This window comes from Engystomops pustulosus, chromosome 6, assembly GCF_040894005.1.
Source record: "Engystomops pustulosus chromosome 6, aEngPut4.maternal, whole genome shotgun sequence".
NCBI lineage: Eukaryota > Metazoa > Chordata > Amphibia > Anura > Leptodactylidae > Engystomops > Engystomops pustulosus.
In genome coordinates, this window is record NC_092416.1 from 189,181,789 (window position 1) to 189,209,785 (window position 27,997).

The 27,997-nt window shown below is 44.2% G+C and overlaps 2 protein-coding genes across 2 annotated transcripts in view; one reads left to right on the forward strand and one right to left on the reverse strand.

The window, feature by feature from the left end:
* GAS7 (growth arrest specific 7) overlaps positions 1-27,198 on the reverse strand; it is a 252,855-nt gene extending 225,657 nt beyond the window's left edge. Inside the window, exon 1 of the mRNA XM_072112778.1 lies at positions 26,864-27,198. Within this exon, the coding sequence (XP_071968879.1) occupies positions 26,864-26,928 (65 nt within the window). The 5' untranslated portion in view covers positions 26,929-27,198. The remainder of the gene's footprint in view (positions 1-26,863) is intronic.
* On the forward strand, positions 703-26,971 carry LOC140065192 (myosin-4-like). Its single transcript, XM_072112776.1, has 39 exons — positions 703-1,143; positions 1,265-1,408; positions 2,726-2,882; positions 3,183-3,210; positions 3,396-3,516; positions 3,718-3,810; positions 4,076-4,139; positions 4,219-4,317; positions 4,590-4,693; positions 5,553-5,691; positions 6,004-6,122; positions 6,213-6,362; positions 6,445-6,615; positions 6,719-7,028; positions 7,120-7,187; positions 7,266-7,353; positions 8,490-8,607; positions 8,811-8,934; positions 9,161-9,297; positions 9,755-10,010; positions 11,095-11,337; positions 12,345-12,521; positions 12,621-12,766; positions 13,319-13,409; positions 13,720-14,109; positions 14,207-14,333; positions 14,458-14,576; positions 14,655-14,851; positions 15,584-15,767; positions 15,849-16,014; positions 19,043-19,167; positions 19,343-19,651; positions 19,797-20,000; positions 21,337-21,462; positions 24,127-24,297; positions 24,876-24,980; positions 25,155-25,250; positions 25,322-25,456; positions 26,888-26,971. Exons 1-39 carry the CDS (start codon positions 940-942, stop codon positions 26,906-26,908), a joined length of 5,826 nt encoding a protein of 1,941 aa, XP_071968877.1. The 5' UTR covers positions 703-939; the 3' UTR covers positions 26,909-26,971.
* Positions 27,199-27,997: the final 799 nt, after the last annotated feature.

Genomic DNA, 27,997 nt, shown 5'->3' on the forward strand with positions numbered 1-27,997 from the left:
TCTTGGTAGACTCTGACGATGACTGGGACTTTCTAAATAAATTGGTTATCCCCCCCCCCATGGATTATTCGCTTCCCCAGTCCAATGACACCGGCCTACAGCTGCCCAAATACATGACCATTCATAGATAGGACCCGCATCCCTGGCGGAGGGCACAGGACTAGTAGTTGGGGGTCAGTGTAAGTCTGTATAACTGGCTAGCACCAGCTTTCGTAATGGGTAACACATTTTTTTTTTTGAAGATTTTAATAAAATGAAAACTCCCCAATACATCTTGTTCAGCCATATTAGTCAAAATAACTCCTGGTCATGGACGTAGTTTGCGTCCCCCCCACCACATACGTGGATCTGAAACACATCAATCTTAATTTCCACCATGGGACATGAGCCAGTGATCATCTGACTGCTTGTTTATGAGAATACTGATTGCTGTTAGTGACAGCCGGCACCTCGTGTATCCTGATGCCGGTTCGGAACTGCACTGTTCTACGTAAATGTCCAATACCGTCCACAAAGCATCACCTCTCACCTGCGTCTGGTATCGTTCCACGGCTGCTCGCCTTCTCTTACAACCATGCGGTAACCAGAGACACATAATTAGAGGTTTTAGTGTAAGGCTCTTAGGCCTGGGGCTGGCACACAATGTGCCCACAGCACTAACAGGAAGATTAGCAGCTTGCTGGGCATCTGGCTGGCAGCGGAGCTGGAGTGGAGCCGGTTATGTGATCTCGCTGTTTATATAGTTCTGTGCGCGGCTCATGATGTGTAATATACAAGGACACTTATATCAGGACTGAAACTATTATAACCATGTATAAAATATCTACATTATTACTTAAAACTGAAGACATGAGCCGTCAGAGCCCCCCGCGGCTCCCCCTGTGTCAGTCCTTACTGCATTGTCCTTATTCTATTCAAGGATTACAATAAGCTGCAACCATGAGCGGAGATCGGGATATGATGATATTTGGAGATGCGGCTCAATATCTGCGCAAGTCTGAAAAAGAGAGAATCGAGGCCCAAAACCAGCCCTTCGATGCCAAGACGTTTGTGTATGTTTCCGATAATAAGGAGCTGTACGTGAAGGGGATTATCCAGAATAAAGAAGGAGCCAGCGCCACGGTGCAGACAGAAGGGGGAGGTGTAAGTGCTGGCTGGGGACTTACTCTACACACAACCGGGATTTACGCGTTTTGCATGCAGGAGGGGGGGGGCATTTTTAGTTTTTCTCCCATCACATGATGTTGTACAATTACTTTGATAGGTCGTTACTGTGAAGGAAGATGATATTTTCCCAAGGAATCCGCCAAAGTTTGATAAGATCGAAGACATGGCGCTCCTCACACATCTCAACGAGCCATCAGTGCTCTTCAACCTCAAGGAACGTTACGCTGCCTGGATGATCTATGTAAGAGATATTTTGGTTGTTTACAATGTGTCAAGATACAAAATTAGGAAGGTGTCTCGGGATACAGGATCAGGGTACAGGTTTCAAAACAGGGTTCAGAGTACAGCCTCGGGATCGGAAGACGTGGCCCGGGACGTTGTACAAAAAAAAGGCTCGGATAAAGGCTTGGGGTTCTGGATCATATTGCAGTTCCAGGGTTCCGAATCAGGTAGTATATAAAGTTTGCAGTTCTGGATCCGATTGAGGTTCAGAAACAAATACAATACAAAGTTTGGGGTTCCAAATCAGTTTGTAGTTCTAGATAAAACAGGATACACGTTCAGTTCCAGTTCAGGCCGGTACTGCAGAAGTTCTGCAGGTCACAGAAGAAAATATAAACATCTCGGAGTAAATTGGGGATCAGCCATTTATCCAGTTGCTGGATGCTGCCCCAGGAGATGACTGGCAAGGCCCCGCATGAGACCAAGGCTACCTGCACACAATGAGGAAATGGGACCAGAACCAGAATAAGTTGCACTCACAACTGTTTGTATAAGATCCATGATATTACTTGTTGATCCAGAGGAAGGCAACTCAACCACCAAGATGTTTTTACCAACAGCTTCTTTAAAGGAATCTCATTTACTTTCCTTACCTTCTGTCCAAACTATTCTGATGTCTGGAAGTTTTATTCCTGTTGGTTTCTAATCATACGCAGGTACCATGATGTTCCGATAATTCAAGATATTGGGGCACATTTACTTACCCGGTCCAGTCGTGATCCAGCGGCGCGTTCTCCAACGCTGATTCGAGTTCTGCCAGGGTTCACTAAAGTCCGTGTGCCCGATGTCCACTAGGTGTCGCTGCTGCGCTGAAGTCCGCCGGAGTTCACCTTCTCCGTCTCTGTGTATGTGAGTGCTATTCTTGCGACACATTTTTTTTTTAAATTCCGTTTTTCCGAATCCGTCGCGTGAAAGCTGGAGCCGATGCGCCACAATTCGATCGCGTGCGCCAAAATCCTGGGGCAATTCAGCACAAATCGGAAAAATTCGGGAAACCCGGACGAAAATGACGGTTTGGACCCTTAGTAAATGAGCCCCAGTATCTTCTTGATCATCCAGGAGAAGGCAACTCAACACCTGAGGGTCTTCACCAATTGCTTAAAAACCTTTCATATTGCCATTATTATTCCTGTCCAAACTACTTTGATACCTGGAAATTTTTCACAGTGGCCTGGTGAGTATATAGGACAGAAAAAAGCTTTGGTAATGGTCACTCCTGGTATTTCTCCGATCGGTCCACGACTCCCCATGATGGTTACTAACTTTTTGCTTCTAGACGTATTCTGGATTGTTCTGTGTTACGGTGAACCCCTACAAGTGGCTGCCAGTGTACAATCCTGAGGTGGTCAATGCCTACCGGGGCAAGAAACGCATGGAGACCCCACCCCATATCTTCTCCATCTCTGATAACGCCTATCAGTTCATGCTGACAGGTAAGAAAAGACATTTCTACTTGTGGTAATTACAGATGTATGGAAATGTTGGATGACTGAGGTGTTTATGGGTTCAGGCATGTGGACATATGAGACCTGAAGTCCTGGGGTCACACAATGGTCTACAGCCTCATACATGGCTTGCTCCGTTGGATGCCATGTAATGGTTTATCATCGTCTGTTCTTGGGACACAATTTTTTTGCTGAATGTGTATAAAGTGCATTCTACTTATAGTCAACGTCTCCCTAAATACTTGATAACATGTTACATTTATTTTTTTTGTATGTCTTTTTGTCCAGATCGGGAGAACCAATCAATCCTTATCACGTGAGAATATTTTCATTTTACTTTCTCGTAACTTTTTTTATGTAAAATGTTTCATAAACATATTTATCCCCGTTGTTAAGGCGATAGACCCCCCCCCCTCCCATTGGATATGGGATAACCAGGAGATACATTTTTTTAGAAAACTTTGTAATTTATTTTTTTTATTTTTTTATGTTTTAATTCAGTGGAGAATCCGGTGCTGGAAAAACTGTGAACACCAAACGCGTCATCCAGTATTTTGCAACAATTGCAACCACTGGGGATTCTGGGAAGAAGAAAGAAACTTCCTCCGCAAACAAGATGCAGGTAGGGTCCTTGATGCTCATTCACACCGTGACGGGATGAGACCATCCCTGTCCCGTGACCTCTTCACCCCAACCATGTAGTGCCTAAAGCCGCCAGTGGGTTCATAGTTGTTTCGGGGGGGGGGGGGGTCATTGCTGGGGTATATTTAGCATTTATGTGGGAAGTTCCTGGTCGAAACATAAAAAATTTGTGATCTTCCAGGGGACTCTGGAGGATCAAATCATCCAGGCTAACCCTCTGCTGGAGGCCTTCGGTAATGCAAAGACCGTCAGGAACGACAACTCGTCGCGCTTTGTAAGTCTCCAACGGGGAATTTACCATTAACATCGACATCAGTTCACACCATGATGTGAAATATGCTTTTATACCTGGAATAGGATGTAGTTATTTAAAAGTTTATCATGAAATTTACAGAAAATAAAGGATTTAAAGCTGAAGTTCACCTTATTTCGTTCCTGGTGTCTCACGAGGTTGTGATTTTTGTCTTTAAAACGGCCACAAAACGCTCTGTGACATCCGGAGATCAGATTCTGTATATAACATGTCACTTGTACCACAGGGTAAATTCATCCGGATCCACTTTGGAGCCACGGGAAAGCTCTCCTCAGCAGATATCGAAACATGTGAGATACAGGTTGTGATTACATAGTTATTATATCAAACATTCTACTAGATCGTCACCTTCATTTGTTGTTTCCAAAGATTTGCTGGAGAAGTCCAGGGTCACCTTCCAGCTCCCTAAGGAGCGCAGCTACCATATCTTTTACCAGATCCAATCCAACAAAAAGCCGGAGATTGTAGGTAGGTTCACAGCATGGCGCGGGGTTTATTTTATGTCACAGGTCTATAGTGAATTGGGATTGTATGGTTTTATTGAACTGAATGCGCGGACCTGCAATACCAGACACAACCTGTGGGCAGGAGGACAAGTATAAAGAAGTTCTTGGGAAGCGGTTCTTAAAGGGAGTGTCTAGTTTCAGCATATTAATTATGCTGCAATCGCTGTCAAGGGAACTTGTTGTGTATTTCATGTATCAATATATTTAGTGAAGTTTCTTTACTTTTCTCTCCAGAAATGCTGCTGATTACCACCAATCCCTATGACTATCATTACACTAGTTTGGGGGAAATCTCTGTGAAAAGTATAGACGATGAAGCAGAACTCATGGCAACCGATGTGAGTATGAAAGAACATGCATTTAAATGTAATCTAATTAGGCAAATCTGAGAAAATACATTTTCACATTTGTGGATCTCGGATGCAAATAGAAGTCTATGGGTCCACCAAGAGAACTCAGTACATTGGTGAGATCATAGAGTGTCAGCTCTTGTGATCAGGGCCCTCATTCCTATTGTTACATATGACTCTTATCACTCTGTAATGTCTTATTTTATTGGTATATGTTCCCTATAATCCTTAAAGCTACAGAATCGGCGCTATATATAAACAAAGACTATTACTTGTATATTATTACATGGAAATATTGCAAAGCTGCAATGAATGATGATGATGGCTGCTTCACTGTCCCCACAGACCTACTGCTAGTATTTCACATATTGCATTCCCTTTAATCTAATGTGACTTTGGTTCTTCCACAATGCACCACAGAAGGCAACAAACTGGTGCAGTGTCCTGTGTAGTGTGCAGGGGGCGCCAGATTCTGGATTTCTGATGTCCGTTCTTCATGAATCTGGTGCCCCCTGCACTGCCCTGACTGAGCGCACCAACTTTTTTTTGGTGCACCTTTAACATGGGGTGTGGGACACACTTCTGTCGGACTCTGCATGATAAATGTGAGCGCCCCCTTCAGTGCAGAAATTTGTGTTGCATGAAGAATAGTGTGGCCACAAGACAAAACATGCCACACAAATGTGGCGCGGACACTTCTTATATACCAGTACAGGCAGTTTGCACAGAAAAGAAGGTGCAAAGTCTGATAGAAAACTGGCGCAAGCAACTAAGTAAATGTGCCCCACTGTATACACACAGCACAGCAGGAGAAATGTTATGTCAGTAGGAATAATTCTCTTTTTAGGAAGCCATAGACATCCTTGGATTTAACCAGGAGGAGAAGATGGGGATCTATAAGTTGACCGGTGCGGTCATGCACTATGGAAACATGAAGTTCAAGCAGAAACCCCGTGAGGACCAAGCCGAGCCCGACGGCACAGAAGGTGAGAGAGGTCGATGGTGGATTAGTAGATGAAGTATGACAAGATAAGACAATCATTACACCCTCAGTTACCTTGTGGAACTAAATACATGATATCATGAAATCCACAAGTTCTTGTCAAATAAATCTTGTATAATTTCTCATGGTTAACCATCAAGTACTGGAATCTGCTCGAGCTACAATCACAATTGTGTTACATGGGATATAGGGTTGAGACCTCGATACCTCTTACATTGGATGGACACCACCATCTGGTGACTATGTTCTTTTTCCATGACTTCCTTTGACTATCTGACAAATAATTTCCATGCAGATGCAGATAAGGTCGCTTACTTGATGGGACTCAATTCATCAGATCTGGTCAAATCTCTCTGCAATCCAAGGGTTAAAGTTGGAAACGAGTTTGTGACAAAAAGCCAAAATGTGCAGCAGGTAAGAACAGTGGTCGCGGTGAGCTTGTGAGTAAATCTTGGTGGATCAGGCCAATGATGGACTGACGGATCAATGACATCTCCTGTTTAGGTCTACAACTCGATTGGAGCTCTGGCCAGGTCTGTGTACGAGAAACTCTTCTTATGGATGGTGACTCGCATCAACCAGCAGCTGGACACTAAGCAAGCCAGACAGTATTTCATTGGGGTCTTGGACATTGCTGGATTTGAGATCTTTGATGTAAGTCTTATACACGGAAATATTTTCTGATATCTGATAACTTTGTCTCCTTACGGTTATCACTTTGCCTTGTTTGGGTCAGTTCAACACTTTCGAACAACTTTGCATCAACTTCACCAACGAGAAGCTGCAGCAGTTCTTCAACCACCACATGTTTGTGCTGGAACAAGAGGAGTACAAGAAGGAAGGGATCGAGTGGGAGTTCATTGACTTTGGCATGGACTTGGCCGCCTGCATCCAGCTTATTGAGAAGGTATTTCTGTCTGGAGAAATCTCCTGGAAGTCAAGGGAAAGCCTTGACACATGTTGGAGTAAAGTATCAGCCTCAGTGTTAACCTCTTGGTTTAACCCTTTAGCCCATGGGAATCTTTTCGATCCTTGAAGAGGAGTGTATGTTTCCAAAAGCTTCTGATACGACCTTCAAAAACAAACTCTACGATCAACACCTCGGAAAGTCGCCTAATTTCCAAAAGCCAAAACCAGGGAAAGGGAAAGGTGAAGCTCACTTTTCTCTGGTGCATTACGCAGGTACTGTAGATTATAACATCACTGGCTGGCTGGAGAAGAACAAGGATCCTCTTAATGAGACTGTGGTGGGCCTGTATCAGAAGTCATCCGTCAAACTTCTTGCCAGTCTCTTTTCTACCTTTTCCTCTTCGGATGCAGGTACATTTTAGGCTCAATCTTCAAACATGTGATCAATAACCATATTAGAACATACACCTGATTTTTACCCACAATCTTTAAACTTTTTCAGCGGCTGCCAGTAAAGGAGGGAGCAAGAAGAAGGGGTCCTCTTTCCAGACTGTGTCGGCATTGTTTCGGGTAAATCCACCAAGGGTTGTTGGAAGATGAAGCATAATTCATGCAAACATTTTCTGAGATTTCTGTGTCATATTGCAGGAAAATCTGAACAAGCTGATGACAAACTTGAAGACCACTCATCCACACTTCGTCCGATGTTTAATCCCCAATGAGACTAAGACTCCAGGTAACATTTCTATATGTCAGATTTGGACTGTCCTCCTGCTGTACCAAAGGATCCTATGAAGGACCCAGACACTAACACAATTATGGGCTCCAGCTGAACACAACTTATTTTGAAGGCTACTAAGGTCATTTTCCTGGGGGTTCAAGCAGGATTGGACTCATTTTATCATTACCTATCGAGCCTCAAGACCAACACTGCTCCCATCCCAACAGCTGTTTACTCTTTTTATCCTGAGAACAAGGGGTCTTTAGATTAATTAGGATGAACAGGAACAAAATATCATAATAAGCTCAATGTCTGACGTGTTCCTGGTGCCACCAGAACCTTGATCATATAGGATACGAATCAGAAAGTGAACTTATGGACAAAATAAAGGAATGATTTTATGGGAATTTGCTGAGCCCGATGGTCAAATCTTCCGACCTGTTCACACTTGCCTGCTAAAGTTGGGGTTCGGCTAGAGGTGAGCTGGGAGATTCTTCATGATATATGGAGATTAATTAGGATGTATATTTGATTGCTATGGATCAAAATTTTTTTTCTTAATCCATATAGTTATAGCAACACCGAACCACTAGACCAAAATACAGAGGGTGTAACCATAAGGGACTAAAGCAGTTTATTTAATTTATGCTTCAATCAACTTTATTGAACAAGACAAATAAGAAAACTAACAAACAAATAAACAACGTATAACCAGCACATTTATACTGAACAATAGAAGATCATGTTCGGATGTACATGAGTAGTTCATGCTTACAGGACAAGGAGCTATACAGAGTATGATCACAACAAACAAGGTCCCTTTCAAACACACCCACACAAATGTGGTGGCTCGCCCTATTGAGAAAGGTCCATCAATAGGGAAAGTTAAGAGAGGATCCCGAGAGCAAGTCTCAATATAATAGTGACACAACGTTAATGATATGACACTATATGAGGCCATGTTCCACAGCGGTAGGTGACTTAGCAGTGAAAGGTTGTACTCAGGTGGGTGGTTCTAGGTACGAGACCATCGTCAATTTGAGGGGTATAAAAACAGGTATGAACAGTAATAAACGGATGTACAATAGAAAGATACTATTTAATTTATGGTTGAAGTGGTCTTCCCATGAATTCTATGTTTTCCTTGTCAGGGGAGATGGATAACCACCTCGTCATCCACCAGCTGCGCTGCAATGGAGTACTGGAAGGAATCCGTATTTGTCGGAAAGGGTTTCCCAGCAGAATTCACTATGGAGACTTTAAACAAAGGTAAAGTATTGGCTTCTTTCCAACATTCCTAATTTTACATTTAAAGTGCCAAATTTTAGAAATTCAAATATGGAGGCATCAACTCTCCAGCCCAGAGGCAGCCATTGTACCTGCAAATGGGCCCATCAGAAAAAGTAGCCAGACTGACTCTGTATCCATTCCTGTAATGATAATGAATAAAAATTTTACGATTTCCATCCCAGGTATAAGGTCCTGAACGCCAGCGCCATCCCGGAGGGGCAGTTTATAGACAGTAAGAAGGCCTGTGAGAAGCTGCTCGGCTCCATTGACATTGATCACACTCAGTATAAGTTTGGCCACACGAAGGTATGTGCGATCCTATCTTTACAGCAAATGCATGGGCATTCTGCTTTCTGTCAGTAATTGGAACCATCAAGTTCTATCAGAAGTTAAAAACTTGTCATAGCAAGGCCAAGGCACATTGGTAAGGATTCCCTTCAATTGGATCCCAGACTGCATCTGTGTACGCAGGACTGGTCATGGCACATTTTATTCTTTTGCATATGATTTACATGTGCATTTGTTGTCCTAGGTCTTCTTCAAAGCAGGTCTTCTGGGGATTTTGGAAGAAATGAGGGATGAACGCTTGGCTCAGCTGATCACACGCACCCAGGCCATCTGCAGGGGATACCTTATGCGGGAAGAATTCAAGAAAATGGTGGAAAGGAGGTGAATATTCAATAGATGTAAACAAGGAAGAGTCAGGGGATGTGATAAGAACTGCCCCGGGAGGTGGCATCCACTTGGGGTTGGGTTACATTTCTTATTGATGTTGCTTAATATTTAGCAGTGGGCACGGTACATAAATCTGGAGGTATAAAGTTGACTACTTTAGCATTACATTCGTAACTTTTGGACATGTTCAGTAAATCTGTGCCGATGTCTAAGAACTATAGTAAGGAACTGTTATATAGGGTCTCGCCGATGATGGACAAACAGTAGGTAAACACGGAAAGTGCCAGACACTCAATAAGGTGGTAGATTTGTAGCTCACCGTTAATCACCAGATCGTGGAGTAATCTGGATCATCCTCACCATCAAAGGCATAAATCCATAAGACGAAAACTCCAAATCCAGCGCAATGTACAATACGATCATAACATGCACCTTGCTCTATTCACGACAGAGACGCCATCACAACCATTCAGTACAACGTCCGCTCATTCATGAACGTCAAGCACTGGCCATGGATGAAATTGTTCTTCAAGATCAAGCCGCTCCTGAAGAGCGCAGAGACCGAGAAAGAACTGCAGAACCTGAAGGAAGAAATGGAGAAGATGAAGGAGGAACTGAACAAGTCAGAAGCTCGAAGGAAAGAGGCTGAGGAGAAACTTGTATCCCTCACCCAGGAGAAAAATGACCTGCTACTACAAATAAATTCGGTACATCCACTATTCAAAACACACCAGCCATTGATTATGGTTTCTACATATTGGAAGTCATAGTTTAATCTATAATTCATGATAAGCAGAGACTGTAGTCACATCCAGAGATGCACTTGCCAGGTCTTCCCACCGGGGCCTGACCTAATGGCTTGGAGGCATCTGGATCCCCCTGATACCTGAATGGCTGGCTTTAGAGTGGCCGCCTGGCTCTGACTTGATCATGGTTACTTGGTCCAGGTGGAACAGGCCTCGTCCACACCAGGCAAGTCCAACAAGTGGACTGCAAAAACAGGGAGAAGCCGTGGTAAGGTGGGTGTAGTTTTTCCTGGGGCACTCCCTATATATGTGTGTATAAGGGATCCCCAGTTAGATTGTATAGGGGAGGCCCGTGATCTTAGCTGCAGCCAGGGATCACACGTAGAAAGCAGATGTAGAACATTAAGCCACAGTTTCTTTTCCCAGAACTTTACCTCAGCCTGTTACCATTGCGGTGTCCAATCTGTCGAGATCCGAGGTCACTGGTTGGATACAGTCTGGTAAAGCATACTCACAGCCCTCTCTCTGTGCTTGGAGAGGAGAGGAGCTGCTTGGGCAGCGATGCTAGAGCAGGCTCTGGAAGATAGAGTCCTGCAGCAGGTCAGGTGTGACAGCAGCATCATTAGCCTGAATATATTAAAGTCCGGAGAAAACCCAAGAGGCACTTTGGTGCAGTCATCCTCAGCGCCTCCGGTACTTTTACAAGGTTGCTAGCACGGTCCCCCATCCCCTAGACGTAACAAGCAGCCTATTTAGGACACTACCAACAGTAATCTGGTGGTAGATGTCCTTAAAATGCAACTTCATGAAGTACCCACTTAAGAGTTCAGGATTGAATACCTCACCTACACCTAAACATTTCAAAGTTTGGCAGTTTCATCAAAGCTCTATGGGGAGGTGCATTGTACTAGATGTATTCTATGCATACAAAAGCAACAATAGTCTCACACAAAATATCTATGTACTACAGTGCCATGTATTATGCCATTTGAGAACAGCTATGAATACAATTATTTATTTATTCAATTTCCATTCACAACTAAAGGAAAATCAGAATTTATCAGATGCAGAGGAAAGATGTGATGAGCTGATAAAGAGCAAGATCCAGATGGAGGCAAAAGTGAAAGAACTCACAGACAGACTGGAAGATGAAGAGGAGATGAGTGCAGACCTCACAGCCAAGAGGAGAAAACTGGAAGATGAGACCAGCGAACTGAAGAAGGACCTCGATGACCTGGAATTGACACTGGCCAAAGTGGAGAAAGAGAAGCATGCGACAGAGAACAAAGTAACATTGTTATACTACAGAATAAAGTACATAGGGGGCAGTATTATAGTAGTTATATTCCTGTACATAGGGGGCAGTATTATAGTAGTTATATTCTTGTACATAGGGGGAAGTATTATAGTAGTTATATTCTTGTACATAGGGGGAAGTATTATAGTAGTTATATTCTTGTACATAGGGGGCAGTATTATAGTAGTTATATTCCTGTACATAGGGGCAGTATTATAGTAGTTATATTCCTGTACATAGGGGGCAGTATTATAGTAGTTATATTCTTGTACATAGGGGGCAGTATTATAGTAGTTATATTCTTGTACATAGGGGGCAGTATTATAGTAGTTATATTCCTGTACATAGGGGGCAGTATTATAGTAGTTATATTCTTGTACATAGGGGGCAGTATTATAGTAGTTATAGTCTTGTACATAGGGGGCAGTATTATAGTAGTTATATTCTTGTACATAGGGGGCAGTATTATAGTAGTTATATTCCTGTACATAGGGGGCAGTATTATAGTAGTTATATCCCTGTACATAGGGGGCAGTATTATAGTAGTTATATCCCTGTACATAGGGGGCAGTATTATAGTAGTTATATTCCTGTACATAGGGGGCAGTATTATAGTAGTTATATTCCTGTACATAGGGGGCAGTATTATAGTAGTTATATCCCTGTACATAGGGGGCAGTATTATAGTAGTTATATTCCTGTACATAGGGGGCAGTATTATAGTAGTTATATTCCTGTACATAGGGGGCAGTATTATAGTAGTTATATTATTGTACATAGGGGGCAGTATTATAGTAGTTATATTCCTGTACATAGGGGGCAGTATTATAGTAGTTATATTCTTGTACATAGGGGGCAGTATTATAGTAGTTATATTCCTGTACATAGGGGGCAGTATTACAGTAGTTATATTCTTGTACATAGGGGGCAGTATTACAGTAGTTATATTCTTTAACATATTCACTTGATCCTTTATAAAGCTGATATTTTGGTATTAGGTGAAGAATCTGACAGAGGAGATGGCAGTATTAGATGAAAGCATTGTCAAATTAAGCAAAGAAAAGAAAGCCATCCAAGAGGCCCATCAACAGACACTTGATGATCTGCAGGCAGAAGAAGATAAAGTCAACAGTCTTACAAAAATGAAGATGAAACTGGAGCAACAAGTGGATGAAGTAGGTTCTCCTTCCATCATGAAACATATTTAGTATTTGTGAACCGGTTACCAATTCCTTAGGTTCATATATCTGAGATATAAAATATTTGTCTTCCAGCTGGAATCCGCTCTGGAACAGGAGAAGAAATTTCGTGCCGATCTGGAAAGAACCAAACGGAAACTGGAAGGTGACGTGAAGCTCGGCCAAGATACAATGATGGACCTGGAAAACGATAAAGTCAACTCAGAGGAAAAGCTGAAAAAGTAAGAAAAGATGAGCAACCATCTCATGATCTTTGCTCCAGGTTTGGGTCTTAGTCTCCATCTTTCTTTCTTTATCTCTTGGTATCAGAAGTGTTGGAAGATTACGTGACACATTTGTGGCTTTTACGTACAATAATCACTTGGATACTTTGCTTCAAACCTTTCATACTGGTTTTGAGATTCATTGATCTCCATTCACATTCCAAAATAAACCCGATTGCCCATAAGAACAGATAATAGTGCGAACCTCCCACTCGCGTCTCCAAGACTTCTCTAGAGCTGCACCCATTCTATGGAATGTTCTGCATTCCCTATGATTTGTAAAGCGCTACGAAATATGATGGCGCTATATAAATAAAGATTATTTTATTATTATGATTGTTAAGCTCCACCAGAATAACTGAACACTAATCATGTGACTATTATGTGAGGTCCCATGATGCACTGCTTTCTGGTCATTCTGATGTACGAGTAATGTAAATGTGTGTGCACATCGGACTCTCTAACAATAGTGGATTATTCATTTCCTTTCTTATTCATGTGATGCCCCAGGAAGGATTTTGACGTTTCTGAGATGCAGAGGAAAATCGAAGATGAACAGATGATCAACACTCAACTGCAGAAGAAAATTAAAGAACTGCAGGTATCATCACAGAGTAGAGATGGGTGCGGTAGGTTGTCCTATAAAATATTTTATGCCTTTCTTTAGTTATGGGAGACCCCAGAAGTAATTTGTGGAGATTTGTAACCATTTCATTTCCTTTCAACGTAACCACACAATAAGTATCAAACTAAGTATCCCACAGTCATATCAATGAGTTGTCTATGTAATGCAGGACAAGGGCGATACCGCTCTGCCAAGACATAAGGGTCCATTTCCTTCAACCATTATCTCATCATTCTTCATAGTTCTACACTTTATTGCGATTAAAATTACTTGGAAATTTCTAAAGGCTAGTAATGAAGAACTGCATGAAGAAATCGAATCAGAACGGGCCGCTCGAGCCAAGGTAGAGAAGCAACGTGCCGAATTGTCTCGAGAGCTAGAAGACATCAGCGAGAGACTGGAAGAAGCTGGAGGAGCTGGTGCCGTTCAAGTTGAAATGAACAAGAAGAGGGAAGCGGAGTTCCTTAAACTGCGTCGGGACCTGGAGGAGGCCACCCTACAGCATGAATCCATTGTGGCTGCCTTGAGAAAAAAACAGGCCGACGCCATGGCCGAGCTTGGAGAACAGATTGAGAATCTTCAGCGGGTCAAACAGAAACTTGAGAAAGAGAAGACAGAACTGAGGATGGAAATAGAGGACTTGGCTGGAAACACAGAGTCCGTCTCCAAATCCAAGGTGAGACCTTGACATGATACTTCAAAATCGTAAAGCTTAGGAGATATTGCTCAAAATGCAACTAAACCCAAGTATCCTGTAAATAACTGTACTCTAGGCTAATCTAGAAAAGATGTGCCGACTCCTCGAGGACCAACTGTCTGAAATGAAGACTCAACATGAAGAGAATATCCGCCTCATCAATGACCTCACCACCCAAAAATCTCGACTGCAGCATGAAAATGGTTTGTAACAAATTTCGGGTATCCAGATATTGAAATCATATTGGATTGTTCCAACAATTTAAATCGCATCAAATTCCATATAAAATTGTGTGTGTAGGCTTTAATTTTAAGTTTCCGATTTCAGGGGAATTGTCTCATTTGTTGGAGGAAAAAGAGGCTTTGAACTCTCAATTAAGCCGAGGCAAAACAGCTTTCACTCAACAGATTGAAGACTGTAGAAGACTCCTTGAAGAAGAAACAAAGGTAAAATGGCTTCCCTCAAGTCATACGGAGACCTCAACATTTGTGACTTATAGTAACTGCTTTTATTTTTTTGTTCAGGCTAAAAATGCCCTCGCCCATGCTCTCCAATCCTCTCGTCATGACTGCGATCTTCTACGTGAACAATTTGATGAAGAACAAGAAGCTAAAGCAGAACTTCAACATATGTTATCCAAGGCCAACAATGAAGTGTCAACGTGGAGAACCAAGTATGAGACAGATGCCATTCATAGGACTGAGGAACTGGAAGAGGCCAAGTGAGTTGCAATATTAGTAGTCAAATCCTAGTTCTTATTCCATCAACACAAATTTCTTCCAGCTGTAAAGCTTTGCACGTTTTCCCGACGTGTTACCCGAATATTTCCGCCGATTTTCCCTTTATTGCCCTGGGATTTTGGTGCACGCGATCGGATTTTGGCGCATTGGCGCAAGCATGCACGTGACGGAAATCAGGGGCGTGGCCAAGCGAAAACCCGATGGATTCGAAAAAACCGCTGCATTTTAAAAAAAAAAAAGTGTTGCGGTACTCGCGCTTACCTTCACTTGGTCCGGCTTGGTGAAGATCAGTGCATTCTGGGGAACTTCAGCGCAGCAGCGCCACCTGGTGGACGTCGGAGGAACAACCTTAGTGAATCGCCGTAAGACCCGAATCCACCGCAGAGAACGCACCGCTGGATCGCAAATGGGCCGGGTAAGTAAATCTGCCCCATTGTATGCAAGATCTCTGCTTGTTGTCCATGGATGGAAACTTTGCTTACACAGAAAGCTAAAAATAACAGGACTTAATACACATCACCATAGAGGGTTAGATTCAAAGTGACCATTCAAGAGCCTCTAGGTGTATTCAAGAATAGTTCTATTTTTATGCCAGTAGGTAAAGATCTTCACAAGGTTTTCCTTATGTAGAGCAGAAGCCTTTATACAATAACCAAGTCGATGACAGGTCTATTTCAATAATCACCAAATTGGGTTGTATAAAAATGTTACAGGAAGAAACTAGCTCAACGTCTTCAGGAAGCTGAGGAGCACGTAGAAGCCATAAACTCCAAGTGTTCCTCTCTTGAGAAAACCAAGCAGAGACTGCAGATGGAAGTGGACGATCTAATGATGGACGTAGATAGATCAAATGCGGCAGCCGCTGCTCTGGATAAGAAACAAAGATATTTTGACAAAGTAAATACTTACCTCCCTGCTAAATCTCATTGTGATTTTTGTACAGAGTCTATCATCTCGTCATGGGTCTTGCCGTTGCAGGTAATCGGTGAATGGAAACAGAAATGTGAGGAATACCAGACGGACGTGGAGATCTCTCAAAAAGAGTCCAGAAGTCTGAGCACAGAACTCTTCAAGTTGGGGAATGCATATGAGGTCACCCTGGATCAACTTGAGACAATGAAACGCGAGAACAAGAATCTCCAGCGTAAGCCGTTGCTTTTCTCTACGATATCACATGAGAAAAGAAGAAGAAGAAAAGTTGGCACTCACCGATTCTTTTAACCCCTTCACGACATGTGACGTAATAGTGCGTCACATCACATGTCGGGTCCCGGTACAAGGAGAGGGCTCGCGGGCCGAGCCCTCTCCATAGCCGGTAAGTCTTTGCTGCATATCGCAGCAAAGGCTTACCGGTAACACACGCGATCAGTGCCGCTGATCGCACAAAGGTGCCGGTGGCTTAAAAAAAGACGGCGGCGCGCTGGTGCCGCCATCTTTCCGTGGATCGTCGCTCCCTGAGACGTCATCGGGGAGCGGCGATCCGTCGCCATGGTAGCTTCAGGTCTCACGAAGACCAGAAGCTACTTCGGGTTAACCCATTCATTACAATGTGCTGTCAGCACATTGTAATGTATGAGCAGTAAAATCCACATATACTGCCATACTGTAGTATGGCAGTATATGATAGAATCGTACAGACAACCTAGGGTTAAAGTACCCTAGGGAGTCTGAAAAATAGTAAAAATAAAAAAAAAAATGATAATAAAAAAACCTAAAAATTCAAATCACCCGCCCTTTCCCTAGAACTGATATAAATATAAATAAACAGTAAAAATCATAAACACATTAGGTATCACCGCGTCCGAAAATGCCCGATCTATCAAAATATGATAACGGTTTCACTGCGATTAACCCCGTAACGGAAAATAGCGCCTGAAGTCGAAAATGGTACTTTTTTGCCATTTAAAAAAAACTTAAAATTCTATTAAAAAAAAGTGATCACAAGGTTGTACAGTCCTAGAAATGATAACTTTGTAAACGTCATCAAAATCCGCAAAAAACGGCACCACCCACGGCTCCATACACTAAAGTATGAAAAAGTTATTAGCGCCAGAAGATGGTAAAATCCCCCAAAAAATTTTGTACAGGAGGTTTTAATTTTTTTAAATGTATGAAAACATTATAAAACCTATACAAATTTGGTATCCCCGTAATCGTAACGACCCAAAGAATAAAGTAGACCTGTCATTTGGGGTGCTCAGTGAAATGCGTTTTTTTACCAATTTCACTGCATTTGGAATTTTTTTCCCGCTTCCCAGTACACGGCATGGAATATTAAATACCACCATTTTGAAGTGTAATTTGTTACGCAGAAAATAAGCCGTCACACAGCTCTGTACATGGAAAAATAAAAAAGTTACAGATATTTGAATGTGGGGAGTGAAAAATGAAAACGCAAAATCGAAAAAGGGCTGCGGCGGGAAGGGGTTAAAATAATCTTCTTTATTAACCCCTTCCCGACGCGCGCCGTACTAGTACGGCGCGCGCCGGGTCCCGGTGCATGGAGAGGGCTCGCGGGCCGAGCCCTCTCCATAGCCGGTAAGTCTTTGCTGCATATTGCAGCAAAGGCTTACCGGTAACACCCGCGATCGGTGCTAGCACCGATCGCGGGTGCTTTCACCGCGATCACCTCCGGCAATGCTGCCGGAGGCTTCAAAAAGATGGCGCCGCATGGGCGCCGCCATCTTGGCGCGGATCTTCGCTCCCCGATGACGTCACGGGGAGCGGTGATCCGTTGCCATGACAGCATCGGGCCTCACGAAGGCCCGAAGCTGTCTCGTTTTAACCTATTCATTACAATGTGCTATCAGCACATTGTAATGAATGAGGAGTAAAATCCCCATATACTGCCATATTGCAGTATGGCAGTATATGGTAGGATCGATCAGACAACCTAGGGTTAAAGTACCCTAGGGAGTCTGAAAAATAGTTAAAGTAAAAGTAAAAAAAGTTTAAAAAAAAAAAAATTATATTAAAAAAACCTAAAAATTCAAATCACCCCCCTTTCCCTAGAACTGATATTAATATTAATAAACAGTAAAAATCATAAACACATTAGGTATCACCGCGTCCGAAAATGTCCGATCTATCAAAATATAATAACGGTTTTTCACTGCGTTTAACCCCGTAACGGAAAATAGCGTCCAAAGTCAAAAATGACATTTTTTTGCCATTTTGGAAAATATAAAAAAATTAATAAAAAGTGATCAAAAGGTAGCACAGTCCTAACAATGATAGCAATGAAAACGCCATCAAAAGTCGCAAAAAATGACTCCACCCACAGCTCCGTACACCAAAGTATGAAAAAGTTATTAGCGCCAGAAGATGACAAAATCAAAAAAAAATTTTTTGTACAGGAGGTTTTAATTTTTTTAAATGTATGAAAACATTATAAAACCTGTACAAATGTGTTATCCCTGTGATCGTAGCAACCCAAAGAATAAAGTAGACATGTCATTTGTGGCGCACAGTGAAAGCTGTAAAATCCAAGCCCACAAGAAAACGTCGCAAATGTGTTTTTTCACCATTTTCACTGCATTTGGAATTTTTTTCCCGCTTCCCAGTACACGCCATGGAACATTAAATACCGTCACTACGAAGTGCAATTTGTTACGCAGAAAATAAGCCATAACAGAGCTCTTTATGTGGAAAAATAAAAAAGTTATAGATTTTTGAAGGTGGGGTGTGAAAAATGGAAGTGAAAAAACTAAAGGCCAAGTCGTTAAGGGGTTAATTTCATCTTTAAAATTGGCGAACAGTATAGGGGAGGGGGTAAGCAGTCGGAGCTCGTTCTAGGGACGAAGCATTTCGGGCTAGTCCTAGTGCTTCATCTTGCCTTTTAGGACTAGCGCAAAACAATTCGTCCCTAGAACGAGCTCCGACTGGTTACCATCTCCCCTGTACTGTTCGCCAATATTAAAGATGAAATGAATAAAGTAAATTTTTAAATAATCGGTGAGTGTCAACTTTTCTTCTTTCTCAGGTCATTACTATTTGAGAATTCTATGCACGGACTGTTTAAATGAGCCGAGGAGAGTCACTTCTCCCAATGAGTAAGGCCAATTCACTCCATGAACAGGACCACCTAATAGTGCCCCTTCATATACTTCTTTACCTATGGGCAAAGTCTAGAAGTATTTTCTGTAACCTAGCGTTTTAAAATTTTAATGTAGAGGAAATATCGGACCTGACGGATCAAATTGGTGAGGCAGCAAAGAGCGTCAGCGAGCTGGAGAAAGCCAAAAAGCAGGCCGAACAGGAGAAAGCCGACTTGTTGTCCGCTTTGGAGGAGGCCGAGGTATGTTCTTTACAAATTCATTCCGAACAACTAAAACGTCACTTTCCAAAAATAAGAACTCTTCGATAAAAATTCTAAATTATCCATAGTAATTGTCTGGAGCCAGTTGGATAGGCTAAAGCGCATGGACTCAGTTTTGGTGTATAGTCTAATCAATAAACAATTCTTTCTATAGGGTAGTCTTGAACATGAAGGAGGAAAGGTGCTCCGTAGTCAACTAGAGCTGAACCAGGTGAAGTCAGAGGTGGATAGGAAAATAGCGGAGAAGGATGAAGAGATCGACCAGCTGAAACGTAGCAGTCAGAGGGCTATAGAGGCCTTGAACACAAGCCTGGAGTCTGAAGTAAGGAGTAGAAATGATGCCCTCAGGGCTAAGAAGAAAATGGAAGGAGATCTCAACGAGATGGAGATCCAGCTAGGTCATGCCAACCGGGTGGTAGCCGAGAGCCAGAAACAGCTGAAGACCCTTCAGGCACAGCTCAAGGTCTGTTACTAGAACTAGTTCTCCATCATCATGTGCATTCTTCACATATACTGAGGCTTATAACAACCTTCATCTCAAGTATTTGTGACTTTGAGGTCTTTTTTGATGAGAAATTCCACAAACACTCAGCTATCTTCTTTTACAGGAAGCCCAAATACAGCTAGATGACTTGGCTCGAGCCAATGACGACCTAAGAGAGCACTTGGGTGTGGTAGATCGACGTAATCTCCTGCAGCAGGCAGAGATTGAAGAGTTGCGGACATCCCTAGAGCAGACTGAGAAAGTGCGAAAAGTGGCCGAACAGGAACTCCTGGATGTTACCGAGAGGGTCCAGCTCCTACACAGTCAAGTAATGTCTTATTAGACTGTCCAAGTAAAAGGGAGGGCTCTTCAATAGGTTCCTCTTCCTACCCATGTGTAATGTATATCTAGGGTCGGGAAGTAAGAGTTCTCCTTACGGAAACTGCCAATTAAGGTCGCTGGGCAGGCGTGTGGAGACTTGTAGCCATGGACGCTCCACTGGGGGATTCTGGGAAAATATGCAAATACGTTTTCCAGCTGCTTGACAGCGCTGTTTCCCACCTGGTTTGGCTGGGTGAGAGACTTGTGACTCGGGTCGGGAGGTAAGAGTTCTCCTTATGGAGGCTGCCAATTAAGGACATTGGGGCAGATTTACTTACCCGGTCCATTCTCGATCCAGCGGCGCGTTCTGTGTGGAGGATTCGGGTCTTCCGGCGATTCACTAAGGTAGTTACTCCGCTGAAGTCAGTCGGAGTTCACCAAGGCAGGCCGGGTGCAGGTAAGCGTGTGTCAAGCGACACATTTTTTTAAAAAAATACACCGGTTTGTCCGAATCCGATGGGTTTTCCGATGGCCACACCCCCGATTTCCCTTGCGTGCATGCCACCGCCGATGTGCCACAATCCGATCACGTGCTCCAAAATCCCGAGGCAATTCAGGGAAAATCGGCGCAAAACGGTAAAATTCGGGTAAAAACGCGATTCGGGCCCTTAGTAAATGACCCCCATTGTGTAGGCATGTGGAGACTTATAGCCATGGATGCTCCACTAGGGGATTCTGGGAAAATTAGCAAATAAGCTTTCCAAGATGGGATAAGGAAAATCACGCCTCTTCACACAGGTAAAAAATGATTAATAATAACTAATTGAAGAAATGTTTATATAAATCAAATGTGAATGGCCAATAGAAATGGAGTCACATTCCAGATGATATGACTGATATGTCTGAATAAATGTTGATTGTGAAATAATGAGATTATTGTACGTGGAGTCACAAGAACCTCTTGCCCGGACAGTTCTGTGCTGCTTGTGGCGACACGACTACAGTGTGTAAACAATGAGGATTTTTTTTGTTCAACAATAAATATGAATTCTTGTTCATGGAAAAATAGGACCACCCTTAGAAATAAGACCCAGCGCATTATTAGGAGCAAACATTTATATTACATTGTTATTTTTGGGAAACAGGATAGCAAGGCAGAATTCAGCAGGGAGTGAAGGGTAAATAGGGGTGAAGGAGGGTCTATGATACAGGACGCCATGGAGGAAAACAGAATCCATTTTATTTTATACAGACAGAACCCAATTTCCATGAATGATGGGAAAAACAGTTTCTAGTTTTGTTCCGTTTCATCTTACACTAATTTCCAGATTTCCCATATTTAGAACACGAGTCTCATCAATGCCAAGAAAAAGCTGGAAAGTGACGCAGCTCAGCTCCAGTCTGAGGTGGAAGACGCCATCCAAGAGCTACGAAATGCAGAAGACAAAGCCAAGAAGGCCATCACAGATGTAAGAGCTCGGAGCTTATGGGGACAATTACCTGGGTTTAGGTACCAGATGCCTTTCTTTTTAGAAAAAAAAAAAAAAAATTATAAAATGATGTACCGTATATTTACATATCAGTGTTGGCCAGTAAAGAAAGCATCATCTATGTAATTCCGGGCACAGAACTCACAGGATGGTGTAAACCTTTGAGGATTCTACTACCCTCTATCATGATGATGTCATCATAGGTCCTGTCCATTACTTCAGAGGAGGGACGGGAGAGGAGCCTAGGGCTGGTTCTGTATACAATGGCAGAGTACACAAGTGAAATGCCCCCTGCTGGACAGGTGCTGTATACAATGGCAGAGTACACAGGTGAAATGCCCCCTGCTGGACAGGTGCTGTATACAATGGCACAGCACACAAGTGAAGTGCCCCCTGCTGGACAGGTGCTCTATACAATGTGCAACACCCTCGCCGATGCAATGGCGAAGGAGTGCTTGCGAATACGTCCCACAGCATGTCATCACATCACACAGGGGACACTGCAGTGGTAGATCCTGCCTGGCAAGGCAGGAGTTAAGTGTTTTGTATGATGTAAGATCTATCATCCAATCACCTGTATTACATTCTGTCCAATGTAAGCTGAGATGTAATTGGAGGAGCAGCCACCACCTGACCAGGGGAGTTACAAAACCCCTGGCCAGGAATGTTCTAGAGAGCAGTCTCTCCCTGGAGGGAGAAGAGCAGTTCTAGTCAGACCTGAGGGTCTGCAGGACACTAGAGAAGAGGAGTCTCTCTCAGGAGAGAGAAGAGAACAGTTTAGTCTGAGCTCAGCTCAGATCAGAACAGCTAGAGACTAGTTTAGCTTAGCTCAGATGAGAAGAAGCAGACTGGGTTACCCCAGTCCAGACTCTATTCAGCCAGCATACCAGACCAGAGCAGGAAGAGCCTAGCCCCTGCCTCTGAAGAGTGGAGCTAATAGATAAGAGTTAGTGAGGGAAGGGGTATCATCCTACCTTCAAGGGTGATACATGAAGCACTCCAGGACAAGCTGAAGCATCCTATTAGGACACAGCTACCTCCCAGCCTGCCCTCTGCATCCAGGCTGGCGATCTACCTCCTGTGGCTTCCTCCAACTGCATCTCAGTACTCCACCATTCTATTAAAGGCACGTTGCTGCGGTTCCTGTCGGTTCCAATAAAGAACTGTAAGTTGTTTTCGTTCAACCTCTGCCTCCGTCTGGTCCCTGCTATTACGGCTGCCCTCATCACAGGCACCCTGTCCACCACACAGAGACTAATACTCTAGACACCAAAGGGTTGCCCCAGGGAGATCCGCTATAGCAGCCTCTCCCTCCATATTTCTTGCACACAGCACCTGCTGGAGACCTGCCAGGCTGTAGGACAGCCCTCCGGTTCCCCATACCAAGCACCGTGACACTAGCGTGCCTAGGCCGCAACCGCCAGCCACTCAGGTACTGCGGGCCCTGGCTGACTCCAGGCCCCGAGAAAAGGCTAGGCCCCGGTGGGGGATGTTGCAAATGGTACAGTACACAAGTGAAATGCCTCCTGCTGGACAGGTGCTCTATACAATGGCACAGTACACAGGTGAAATGCCCCCTGCTGGACAGCTGCTGTAGACAATAGTACAGTACACAGGCGGAATGCCCCCTGCTGGACAGGTGCTGTATACAATGGCACAGTACACAGGTGAAATGCCCCCTGCTGGACAGGTGCTGTATACAATGGCACAGTGCACAGGCGTAATGCCCCCTGCTGGACAGGTGCTGTATACAATGGCACAGTACACAGGTGAAATGCCCCCTGCTGGACAGGTGCTGTATACAATGGCACAGTACACAGGTGAAATGCCCCCTGCTGGACAGGTGCTGTATACAATGGCACAGTGCACAGGCGTAATGCCCCCTGCTGGACAGGTGCTGTATACAATGGCACAGTACACAGGCGAAATGCCCCCTGCTGGACAGGTGCTGTATACAATGGCACAGTACACAGGTGAAATGCCCCCTGCTGGACAGCAGTGAGGAATATTAAATATGACAACATTCTAGATTTTTTCAGTCTTTCCTTAAAATTTATCAACAATGTAAAAAATGCCTAAAAAAACTAAGTTAAATAACAACAATTCTCATTACTATTAAACAAACCTGGGTTATACTGGTCACAAATTTCCTTTATCTTAACTTCTTAGGGACAGATTTATCAAGGCTTGTACACCTGAATACTGTCCCCGGCTGTGCACATGGTCAGGGATTGGGCCTAGTTGCCCTTTTATGCCCCCTTCTTGCCAAGTGGGTGTGGAGGGCAGTGAAAGGGCTCGGGTGCGGGCTGCTCCTGCCCCACGCCGTCTACTAGCAGAACAGGCGCAGGCTATTGCACGATTGTACACATGAGCCTCCTGATGCATTTGGCACAGAAGGGGGAAATAATACTCTGGTGCAGCTTCTGTTTAATTTTTGGTGGATGTACCCAGTGTCCACCCCCTGTATTCCTCATATGTTACTGCTCCATTCAGATCACTGCTATGTAGGCCATGATAATGGATGCAGATATGCTAACCTAAAATTGTCCCTAAGGAGAACTGGTGGTTGTTTTGGTAGAAATGCTGGTCACTGATGAATCCTGTGTGAACATATCCCAACTCTGTTAATCTTCTTCTACCAAGGCGGCCATGATGGCAGAGGAGCTGAAAAAGGAACAAGACACCAGTGCCCACCTGGAAAGGATGAAAAAGAACATGGAACAGACGGTCAAGGACCTCCAAAACCGTCTCGATGAGGCCGAACAACTGGCATTGAAAGGGGGCAAAAAACAACTTCAGAAGATGGAGGCCAGGGTGAGTGTCACCAGGACATGTCTATATGTGTGTGATGCCGGGAGATGGATTTGACATTTTGTCGGTCCCAAGCAAAGTCTCTCTTGTGCTACAGTCTGCCCCTTGATTTGACGCGGCTCAGCGCTGCTCTCCTCCTCTGTTTGTCACACTAAGAGGTGGACAGAGGGGTTACAGGTGTGGGGCAACTGTATCACGCCCCGAGTCACCTGTATCACGCCCCCGAGTCACCTATATCACGCCCCCGAGTCACCTATATCACGCCCCCGAGTCACCTATATCACGCCCCCGAGTCACCTTCGCCTCTTGCAGTTGGGTGGGAAATCTCCCCCTGGTGATGCCATATATAGGACCTGATTTCTTTGGAAAAGTGGTGAAAGAATACAAAAGAAAAAAGTTTTAATATCTCAAAAATGTAAGCAAAGTATGGAAAGTCCAAAAATGTTCTATGGTTAAATGTAAGACAACAGGAGCCGAGGTCCAGATAAATTCTTTGGAATAATGGGCTTGGACCGCAGAGTCTGAACCCCCACGGGCAGAGCTTCTTCATATTGTCATCAATTCTTTTTCAATTACTGCAGATCCGTGAACTAGAAAATGAGCTGGAAGCTGAACAGAAACAAAGTGCCGAAAACACAAAAACCTATAAGAAGGTGGAGCGGAAACTGAAAGAAGTGGCTTATCAGGTGCGGAGGTGCAGCAGGAGCCGGACACGTATAATACACTGGAACCTTCCCACATTATTACATCCCATGTATCAACAGAGCAGACACTGAACAAGCAGGGGCTACTGGGAGATTACAGCTCTGACCAGGGAGCTGTAGGGTGTAATAAAGATATTGACAATGTTATTCCTCTAGTCTGAAGAGGACAGGAAGAACATCCTGAGACTTCAAGACCTGGTGGAGAAGCTACAAGCCAAGGTCAAGTCGTACAAGAGACAGGCGGAGGAATCGGTGCGTATCCAGCCTCTTATCACCAAAACCATTTCTGAGCCGTATAGAATCCAACTCTTACTATATTGTAGGAGGAACAATCCAACACCCATCTCCTAAAACTGCGCAAGCTTCAGCATGAGCTGGAGGAATCCGAGGAGCGAGCCGACATTGCCGAATCCCAGGTCAACAAGTTCCGAGCCAAGAGCCGTGACTTTACCGGAAAGGTAATCCCTACACTACAGGACCTGATACTACAGAGGGATATACTGTATCCTCTGTCACCTCTCCCCGGGATGTAATGGCTGGTAACAGAGAGTAATAGATTGTATCCCCCCTGTACAGTCTCCTCTCCCCGGGGTGTAATGGCTGATAACAGAGAGTAACAGATTGTATCCCCCCCCCTGTACAGTCTCCTCTCCCCGGGATGTAATGGCTGATAACAGAGAGTAATAGATTGTATCCCCCTCCTGTACAGTCTCCTCTCCCCGGGGTGTAATGGCTGATAACAGAGAGTAATAGATTGTATCCCCCTCCTGTACAGTCTCCTCTCCCCGGGGTGTAATGGCTGATAACAGAGAGTAATAGATTGTATCCCCCTCCTGTACAGTCTCCTCTCCCCGGGGTGTAATGGCTGATAACAGAGAGTAATAGATTGTATCCCCCTGTACAGTCTCCTCTCCCCGGGGTGTAATGGCTGATAACAGAGAGTAATAGATTGTATCCCCCTCCTGTACAGTCTCCTCTCCCCGGGGTGTAATGGCTGATAACAGAGAGTAATAGATTGTATCCCCCTCCTGTACAGTCTCCTCTCCCCGGGGTGTAATGGCTGATAACAGAGAGTAATAGATTGTATCCCCCTCCTGTACAGTCTCCTCTCCCCGGGGTGTAATGGCTGATAACAGAGAGTAATAGATTGTATCCCCCTCCTGTACAGTCTCCTCTCCCCGGGGTGTAATGGCTGATAACAGAGAGTAATAGATTGTATCCCCCTCCTGTACAGTCTCCTCTCCCCGGGGTGTAATGGCTGATAACAGAGAGTAATAGATTGTATCCCCCTGTACAGTCTCCTCTCCCCGGGATGTAATGGCTGATAACAGAGAGTAATAGATTGTATCCCCCCCTGTACAGTCTCCTCTCCCCGGGATGTAATGGCTGATAACAGAGAGTAATAGATTGTATCCCCCCTGTACAGTCTCCTCTCCCCGGGGTGTAATGGCTGATAACAGAGAGTAATAGATTGTATCCCCCCTGTACAGTCTCCTCTCCCCAGGATGTAATGGCTGATAACAGAGAGTAATAGATTGTATCCCCTGTACAGTCTCCTCTCCCCGGGGTGTAATGGCTGATAACAGAGAGTAATAGATTGTATCCCCCCCCTGTACAGTCTCCTCTCCCCGGGATGTAATGGCTGATAACAGAGAGTAATAGATTGTATCCCCCCCCTGTACAGTCTCCTCTCCCCGGGATGTAATGGCTGATAACAGAGAGTAATAGATTGTATCCCCCCTGTACAGTCTCCTCTCCCCGGGGTGTAATGGCTGATAACAGAGAGTAATAGATTGTATCCCCCTGTACAGTCTCCTCTCCCCGGGATGTAATGGCTGATAACAGAGAGTAATAGCCGTGGTTACCTGTCATGGTCTCCTGTGTTGCAGGTGAAGGACGGGGACGTGTGAATGGATTCGGCCTCCTCCATGTCCGGATCTTGTGCAGATAATAAATAGTTTTTCTGGCCTGAGCTTGTGTTTGTCTTGCTGTTGTATCTGTGGGCAGATATGGGATAACACCTCTGCTTGCTGTGAATGACAATGTTACATGCTGATGGTCACAGCTCTCCATTCACTTGTGACCCCTGAGATCAAAACTGCTGATGCCTCACACCTGGAGGTGCATCCTTACACCAAGGCTGCTATTCAGTGGCAGCAAGCAGTGGTACTGACCCTCAGGCTGCAGTCACATTACGTGTGTCACTCCTCCTCACTGAGGGGAGGGGAAGGTCTGAGCTCCTGGGGACTTCCTGTGAGCGGCAGCAGAACATGGAGAATATTTCCCCTTAGGAGGTTTATGAGGTAACTTGTACAGCGGCCGCCATTTGTGTCCGGTGAAAGATGTGCTAAACCTGCCAATCACAGCACAGCTTTCATCTGTATAAAGCACCATAGTAAATGTAAGCTGAGCTGTGATTGGTTGCTGGAGACTTCACATTCTCTGAGACTTTTCCCGCCAGGTTATCTCCAGTTACCTCAGAGCTGAGGCGTCTCCTCCATTATCCACCCTCCATGTGATACCTGCCCGAGAGCATCTTCCATATTATCAGGGGTAATCTGACAGGGACACGCAGCCGCCATTTTATCTCCTATTTCACCTGGACCGCCACATGATAAACATTTCTTGTCTCATTTTTATGAGGTGAGAGATTTGTCCTCCATTATGTTTCTTGGCAGATTTATCAAATCTACCTCAAAGTGATTGGTTGCCATTAATCATGAATGGGACCAGAACCCACAATTTTCGGTTTGGTACCGAATGTCGCTGTTCGGGTCGGGGTTCAGGTCACCCCCTCTTTTTAAGATCCGCCATCGACGCTGACCGTGACTGTTTAACCCCTTCCCGCCTTTTTTGCGGTTTCATTTTTCACTCCGCACCTTCAAAAATCTATAACTTTTATAACAAATTGCACTTCATGGAGATGGTATGTCATATTCCTGCCGTGTACTGGAAAGCGGGAAAAAAAATCCAAATTCAGTCAAAATGGTGAAAAAACA